Source organism: Pelecanus crispus, chromosome 6, assembly GCF_030463565.1.
Source record: "Pelecanus crispus isolate bPelCri1 chromosome 6, bPelCri1.pri, whole genome shotgun sequence".
NCBI lineage: Eukaryota > Metazoa > Chordata > Aves > Pelecaniformes > Pelecanidae > Pelecanus > Pelecanus crispus.
In genome coordinates, this window is record NC_134648.1 from 34,616,476 (window position 1) to 34,624,944 (window position 8,469).

Below are 8,469 nucleotides of genomic sequence, written 5' to 3' on the forward strand. Positions count from 1 at the left end.
GCTGCGTGGTGCTCAGTCGCTGGCTGGGGCTAAACCACGACACCATCGCTGCCTGATCGGCTTGTCCGTAGTTTGCTGTGTGGCCCCTCGGCTCCAGTTAAAAGGGCTGGGAGCAGGTCATGCATCTCCATTTATCCGCTGTGCCCACCCTAGAAAAACATCACCCTCTCCTTAACCTTAGCGAGAAACCCACCTCCGCTGTGGGGAAGCAAACCGCGGCGAGGCAGCGGCAGGCGGCTGCGGGCCGGCGGGCACCGTGCTGCTCGGCAGCCCCGGCGGGGGGTTCCCCGGGCCCCGTCCTCTTCCGCCTGTGCGGTGAGAGCCCATCGCCTCACAGCGGGCTTTGGGTGCCCGGAGGGAGCAGCCCCGTTCCGCAGGCCGCCGGGCCCTCAGCCCGAAGGACGTAGCGCTCTCCAGGCGCGCACCGGCACCGCTTCTGGTGGCACGGCCGCCGTGGCCCCCCGGCCGGCTGCGAGGGCCGGGCCCCGCGGGCAGAGGCCGGTGCTGGGCGCCGGCTGGCAGCGGGGCCCCGTCCCCGGGCGGGCGCGGACTACAACTCCCAGCGCTCCGCGGCGCGGCTCGCCGGCGGCGGCCGAGGAAGCGAAAGGGGCTGCCCCGGGAGCCGACTTCACCTTCAGGCTGCAGCATGAACGGCAGCGCGGCGGGCGGCGGCTTCTCCGAGCAGGTCATCAGCCTCACCCGCAGACCCTCAGGTGAGGCGGGGGCGGACGCCGGGCCCTCGGCGCCTCCCGGGCCGAGGCCTGCGCAGCCCCGGGCGGGGAGGCCGGAGCGGGAGCGCGGGGGTGGCGACGGGGGGTGGCCGGGGGGGGCCTTAGCGGGCGGCGGCGGCGGGAGGGCCCCGGCGCTGAGGACGGTGCCCGCTCCCGGGGGCTGGTGCGGCAGCCCCGAGCTTCCCGGGCCCAGCGGCCTCTCCTGCCGCGGCGCGCCCGTGGAAGTCGCCCGCGGCGGATACCCTGCTGCGGGGAAAGCCCGTGACCTGCGTGAGGGAGGGCTAGAGGCTGGGCCAGGCTTTCTCTTCTGCCGGAGCAGCGGCCAGGGGCCCGCGTCTGGGGTGAAACAGCTCAGATCTGGTGTTCCCGGGAGTTGCCATCTCCAGTGCCGCTCCTGTTGCTTTCAAGTGGGGTGGCAGGTGCTCAGCACTCAGTCGCGCTGGGTACCCCAAATCAGGGGGCTTTTTGAAAAGCAGTAGTCAAAGTGGCTGTGTCCTGTACCGTCAGCTTCGTCTTAATTGTTCGGGGGTGCTTTAGAGAGGGCTTCGGGGTGGCGAGCGAGAGGAGTGCTCACTGGAAGGGAAAGGGAACGCAGCACTCTGTGGGGCATATTTTTGGCTTTGCTTTTCCCGTCACAGCAGCATGTGCTCTTATGGAAGCCTGCAGATGCCTGTCCGCCCTCGTATTTTAGAGGATTTATGATGCTATTCAAATCACCTTTTCGGAAGTGCAGCAAGTTAGCACCAAACGTACAGCTCCGGAGCAAAACCCTGGCTCCAAAGAACCGCAGGCTCTGGGGAGGTTTTGGGAGCTGGGGCTGTACTTTGGTGCGCGAGTCCTTCTCTTTAATTAAAATGAGCATGAAGGAAAACGTGGCAGCCCTGTTCCACACAACTGCTGGGTGCGGCTGCTGGCCGGCCTTGGCTCCCCGGGCCCCCCAGGGACCCGCAGCACCCGCATCGTAGGCGCATGTGCCATTTTCCTTTCTCCGGGGTGGAGGTTGTTCCTGTGCACGGCTGGGGCTGGTCCTGGCCTTTGTGCCAGCGATCACAACCCAAAGGTTGAGCCCAGTGGGCAGCCCTCTGCCTCGCCTGCTCGCCAGAGCGGCCACTGGTCTGAAAGCTGCATAGCCCTGCCTGCGCAGCCATGACTTTAGGCTAATGAAGCCATGCTTGTCAGTGAAAATTATTTGCTAAATGAAGCCGGTTCTGATGGGAGAGCTGTTTCCATGCGTTTGGGAACCTAAAATTTTGAGGGAGGTGGAAGGGAATGTTGAAGGGCACAGGTGAGAGGTCTTGAATGTGGCCATGGTAGTTTGAATCTGATTACTACAAGCAGTGTTTGTCCCGTCATTAAGATGGGCTGTGCATTTTTAGTTTCTAACTATGTCACTTGATTTGAAAGGCCTGCAGCCCCTTATGACCTTGATGCATTTACCGTGTGAATTATTATCAATTTCTGTGGAAGGAACAAAACGCTGTTTTCTGTAAAGCACAGTGTAATCCCAAAACATCTCTAATTGGAGTTTTGACTGCAATTTTTAAAAATAGGTCTGATGCTAAACATCCCTGGCACAAGTTTGCTGAGGAGGTGAGCATATTTGCAATGGCAAAACAGTGGTGTATGTCTCTCTTCTTTTTGAGTTTTCCCTCTGAAGTACTACGTTGAAATTAGGCAGAAAAATCTGGTTTTATGGAAAGCTAAATAACTTAATTGGTTCAATTTGCAATATTATTCAATCTCTTCTCCTAATTCTGCTAATCATGATTTTTTTTTAATCTTTTTGAGGGACTTTTTATGTTTCAGGGGGTTAAATGAGGCATAGGGAGGGTCAGCAGTTTAGCCCAGAGCCTCCTTTTAAAGCTCTGCCATTCCACTTCTGGTCCCTTGTGGGACCAGAAAGGGACTTAGTGCCATGTGCTCTCTTCTTCCCCTTGCTCCTTTTCTCGCAATTGTGCTGTGTCTCTTTCTATGGCCACATGAGCTGGAAGGGGGAGAATAGCAGAGGGCTGAAGGAATGATAGGGAAGATATTTTTAGCCAGAGTGGAAGTTTAAGTGCTGGAAAGGAAAGACATGGTGAAAAAGCCCTGTGAATACTTAACTTGGTCTAGCATGAACTGCTGCCTCTTTTTGTCACGAAGATCTGCTCCTGTCTCATGTTGCCTCTGCTGATGAAAGCTGTGACTTTTGATTATTTTTCCAATTGTGGGTGAAAACTTGCAAAATGTATACTTTTTTCATATATATATATATACTTGGGGATTTTTATATATGTGAGAAAGAATCAATGTACTCTGAAACTCTGATTCCTTCTTTCTGGCTTTTTAATAAATGTTGATTAAACCTTATACTTTTTGTAGTATTGATTTCCCCCTGTTCCCAGGTTATTGGCTTCATGGCAAATAATTTTTAGGTTTGTGAATTTTTTTTTTTTTAAATTCCCATCGAAGGATGTGTTATTGTGCACAATTGTCCCTTCTTGTAATAGTTATTAGTCTAGCTGAAATGTCAGTGTTTCCTCAATCTGCTGCTGCTTCCATTTTATTCCTCATTTGTCTGAAGCTGCCAGGAAGGGGAGGGGAAAAAGAAAAAGGTGTGGCAAGATTGCTGTTAATATTTCTTTACTTCCCAGCTGTAGATGCACACTTAAAAGTAGCATGACTCATCTTGTACATCCTTTGATCTCCTATGACTGATTTGAAATGGTACTTCTCAGCAAGCACAAGGTGGTTTTACTTTCACTTGCAACTTTCCTTCTCAAAGTTTCTAATCCCAATTTTGAGAGAAAGTAGGAAAGAAAGAGAAAATAAATCAATCAGCCTGGCTGAACATGGGGAGAATTTGCCTTCAGCTGTTCTTGACAGTAGGTTTTGGATGACTGGTTTATGTCAGAAAAAAAAGTTGTGTTTTTTTTTCTCCATTTACTTTGATTGTGTATTTGGGTTTTTTGTTTTCTTTTTCCTTGACTTTTCTTTCTTTTTTTCATTGCAAGCCTCTTCTTAGGGAATCTGTCCCATCCCTTGTCACGTATTATTATTTATAGAGAAATTTAGCTGCATGTGCAGTGGGGATGTGCTCTTGTAATGTGTGGTTTTCCAGATTTTGAATTCAATTTGTTCTTCTGGATTTTGATGAAACAAGAAGTCTTAATCTTTAACTGCACTTTAGCTGGAATCAGCTGCTAGATTAGAGATCTGTAATCAAGTCTTACTTTAAAAAACCAATATGAAACATAACAAAAATGTGAAGTGGACATCAGCTCTGGTTAATGTACGTGTATTCCTTTTTGTTGTGCTTTAAATCAGAGAACTTTGTCTTTATTTCCTGTTGTGTTTAGAATTCCTGAAACAGAACAAAGTGATTACCTACAATTTGAAGTAGCTGCATCTAAGCTGATCTTATTCTTGGAGGTGAAGGATGCCAGTTTATTACTTAGATGTGGAAGGAGAGCCTTCTGAGCTCTAGGTGCCCTCGAGCTGGTAGTGCAGCAACTCTTGGCTGTTTCCTGATCTGTAGACAGGGTCTAATGCTCCTTGCCTTTCCTAACTCTATTTCCCAGCTCATGAAACACTTGTTAGGCATGATTTCTTGTTGCTCAAAGGTAATGATTTACTATAGCCTCCTGTGAAATGCAGAATGCTTTCCTTTCCTTTCATGCTGTGCTGAAGAGGTGTGTTCCTGCTGAGGGCTTAATCGGCATCTCAAACGATGGCATGTCCCTCAGTATTCCCCAACACCCACCTGAAAATGGCTCATGGATGCTTTATGGAATGAAGCATCTGGGCCCTCGGGTACTCAGGGCCTCTCTTCTGCTTTCAAGATGAGTTTCGTGAGAGTAACTTTTCTAGACAGTGATGGTGGCAAAGGGTGATGCAGATATGTGTGCTATGAGTTTCAGTATTGTGGAGAAAACAGGACAACGTGGGAGGGTACAGACCCTGACAACAGCAATAATGTCTGAAGCTTTGAGCTTTTTCTCATCAGCTTTCTCTTTGGCTTGCCTTAGGGCTGGGCTTCAACATTGTTGGTGGGACAGATCAGCAGTACATTTCCAATGACAGCAGCATCTATGTCAGCCGGATCAAAAAGGATGGGGCAGCTTACCTTGATGGCCGATTACAAGAAGGAGATAAAATTTTAGCGGTAAGCCCTTTCTTCTGTCACCCTGTATGTTCTTGAAGTGCTGTGATCAGTGGTGTGATAAGAGATGCAGGTTTGCCATCGCAGTGCACAGAGAGGAAGGATGTGATGAATGCAGGTGGATGATGCTGAGGAAACCCCATGGAAAGGAGCTATCTTGGGGGTCTGGGGACAGCTTTGAGCAGCACGGAGATGAGTGCCTCTACGCATGGGCCCATCTCTTCTGCCTTCTTGACTTGTCTCAGAAGCAGTCCTTGGTGCTGCGTTTGTATTTCCTCTGTGACTTGCTTACTAAGGTTTTAGAATTCATGAGACCTTCTCTTGCCCACAATGGATCATCATTTTCACACATGTAAATAAAGGAATCAGTCTCCCACCTCTAAGTTTCCGTTTTTTGGCTGGTAGTCAGTGATTACTGATCCTTGTAATCCTTGCTCAGGGGATTTTTAGGCTATAAAACTTCTAGGCCATAAAACTATTTATTGTAACTGATCAGGAATAATACAGGCTGCTTCTCCTTTTAGAAAAATGTTTTAAAGTGACTGAGGTTCAGTTCCTCTGGTTCTTCAGACAGTTGGCAATCATACGAGACAATATGCTTTACAAAGTGATGAGTGAAGAAGTAGCCTCTCCTAGTGGGATACATGATCTTTTAATACTCCTTAATTTTATTTTATACTTGCTTATTATGTTCCATGTGTAATCTTTTTAGTCTCTATAGTGTGCCTTGCACTAGTTGGAGCCTGTTATTGATCCAGAAAATTATAATAAGTTAAATGGAGAATATTATCCTATCTTTTCTTGACAGTTTAATATTTACATATTTATGTTTGGGGAGTTTAAATATCAAGAGAAGGGAGGCACTGGATGTGATCTCAGGAGATACAATTAGGGGTAATGGGGATGAAAAAGAAGAATTGGGATGAATATCATCAGTTACTGAATGAAATCAAGTAGGTTATAAAAACTTCTGCCATGAGATACTATTTTAAATTAAGAAAAATCCGAACACTTTTAAGTGTATGCCAATATGTATATAAGTCCCTTTTTTTGTTTTGTTTTGTTACATCAATGTGCTTTTAAATGTATGTTTACAACACTCTTTCAAACAGAAGGGTTTCAAAGGTAGACTAGTAGAGGGAACAATGTGGGAAAGAGACTCATAATAATAATTTTGCTGGAGCTGCTCTTATATTTTCATTAGCTGTCAGAATTACACCTTTGATTTCTTTCCAGTAAAGCAACAGCATAAGAAACTGCTGTTGACCCAACCGTCATCTTATATTCTGTTTTTGCTTCTAGGTAGTTTTTTTTCAGTACCTCTGTTTTGGCTTGGAGTTTCTCATGTTGTCCCTCAACGTATAAAAATACATCTATAATATGAATGGATGCATATGAATCTTGCTGATTATAGTATCATGCCCCAAATGCAGAATCTTGTGAAAGAGGAAGATTTTTATCTCCTATCCTTCCGATGTTAGCCTGCATCATTAAAAATTTGCTTTTTGCCCTTCAGCAACTTGTTCTCCTTTTCCTGTTTTACCAGGTCAATGGCAGAGACTTGAAGGATTTGCGGCACAAGGATGCTGTGGAACTGTTCAGGAATGCAGGCTATGACGTGTCTCTGAAAATTCAGCGCAGAGTATGTTTTACTAGTTTCTTAGGGTTATTTCTGGCTCAGTTTAGCCTGGTTTCTGTGACTGATAGCTCTCTATTTCATGAGGCAGAAAAATACCATATCCAGGTGCTCAGTGTGAATTACGCATATAAAGATTTTGTTTGAACTATGGCCTTCTCTAGTTGACCACGGCTGTAATCATCTGTGCATTACTTGTTTGTAACTGTATCAGTGAAGAGGTGAGTTTGAAGAAGTCCCCAACTCTTTTGTTTGCTGGAGTATGGTGTGTTTTCTCACAGATCTCCTTTCTCGGAGGCAAAGGTGTGTCTGTGAAGAGAGAATCTCAAGTTCTCCAGTTTTGTTTCAGAGGCCAAAATCTTACTGGAGACAAAACTACCCTGTTATTTCAGAGGTCATCACTCATGTTATTGTTGAGATGTGTGTGCAGCCCACCACAAAGGAACAAATGTGGGCTGCTATAGTTTAAATATACTGGCACCATTTTGGATACAGAAAGAGAGGATTCCTTAATCCACTGCTGTAATTTGAACAACCCTGGCTAGCACTGAAGTTGACAAAGGAAATACTGATCACCCTGAAGCTGATGGGGAGAGGTGGGTTGAGACCCCATTTCTACTCCCTTAATAAAAGGAGTAAATCTTCTGGACCAGTGTACAGGGCAGGTAAGAAAAACAGAGAGAATTAATGATGCCCTTTTCCTGGTAAAGACACCAGGAGATCATGTGGTGGCAAGTGCATCAAGGGATGACTGCGTATGTGTGTGTCACTGATTCTGCTGTAGGAGACATACCCTGCTCCAGCTGTGACAGTCCTAGTTTACAAAGTGGCAGAGAAACATGAGAGTGCCTGGTGGTGGCTGGGTATCCTGCAGTAAAGCTCAGTCCATCCAAAGCTGTTCTAATCCTCCCATGTGTAGAGCGTACAGGTACTGGGGGAAACCATCTTGCACTTCCTTGCAGAACCACCTGGTCCTGACACAGAACTGGGGGCTCTCCTGTGGTAGCCTCTGACACAAATGCTTTTTTTTCTTCCTTGTAGTTGCAGCCACAAAATGGCCCTGTGGGTCATCGAGGTGATGGAGAATCAGGTGGGCTTCCTCTAGCAGCCATTCTTGTGCCAGGCCTGGCGCTTGCCGCGGCAGCGGTCTGGATCTTGCTGAGGTATCGACAGCGGATGTGAAGAGTTCACGTTTTGGATGTCACTGCATATGTTACACAGCTATGATGTAATTCAAAGATAGAGAATCAACGATCTTATCACAGACTGATGTCAAAAAGGATCATTGCCTATCATAAAGCTGCTGTTCTTTATATATTGATTTTGTTACAGGGTGGATGGAAGCAGAGAGGAAAAGAGGAAGGGAGATGACTGTGTTCACAAATAGAGTGGGATAGCTCTGTTTTTGACTAATCTGAGGAGGTTTTTCCATCCCCCTCTATTTTGCACCATGAACTTTCAAACACACTCATCTATTCCATGTTTCAAGATGTGACTTTTGGTTAAAGGGGGTGGGGATTGGGGTGGTTTTAAATAAAAAAACCCATTTACTAGAGGCTTTGCCTTGTTTCCACTGAATTTTTCTTGAAAGTAATGATCCCTGACTGAACCATGAATAAAGAGAAGCAATGTGGAGGGTATATTATTTTTTCCATTGAATTTTTGTTGGTTGTTGCTAAATAAATGCCTTAAGAAAAATATATAAAATCTAATCTGTGGTTTTACAGGTAAAATCATCAGTGTAGCTGCTGATTTAACAGTAATATGCAGTATTGGTGAGGTATTCTACCAGTTCAGGAAAGATAGAAGATAGCCTGCTGCTAGAAAAAGACTTGGATTGTCAGAATGACTGCTCATTCTTGGGTCAGAGTTGTAAGAGAAAGCTTTTCACAAAATGCTAGCATAGCAGAGAGAGACAGGCAGACAACTGAATCACAAGGATAAGCAGTGACAAGAGATTT

The 8,469-nt window shown here is 46.3% G+C and overlaps 1 protein-coding gene across 1 annotated transcript; it reads left to right on the top strand.

The window, feature by feature from the left end:
* The first annotated feature begins 646 nt into the window (after positions 1 to 646).
* SYNJ2BP (synaptojanin 2 binding protein) lies at positions 647 to 7,848 on the top strand. Its single transcript, XM_075712501.1, has 4 exons — positions 647 to 713; positions 4,739 to 4,875; positions 6,419 to 6,514; positions 7,550 to 7,848. Exons 1-4 carry the CDS (start codon positions 647 to 649, stop codon positions 7,688 to 7,690), a joined length of 441 nt encoding a protein of 146 aa, XP_075568616.1. The 3' UTR covers positions 7,691 to 7,848.
* Positions 7,849 to 8,469: the final 621 nt, after the last annotated feature.

Bases quoted from the DNA above. Each gene is read 5' to 3' on its own strand.
- SYNJ2BP (XM_075712501.1), top strand. From the start codon at position 647: ATGAACGGCAGCGCGGCGGGCGGCGGCTTCTCCGAGCAGGTCATCAGC. The intron at 714-4,738 runs GTGAGGCGGGGG...GGCTTGCCTTAG, and splicing joins CCTCACCCGCAGACCCTCAG to GGCTGGGCTTCAACATTGTT. The intron at 6,515-7,549 runs GTATGTTTTACT...TCTTCCTTGTAG, and splicing joins CTCTGAAAATTCAGCGCAGA to TTGCAGCCACAAAATGGCCC.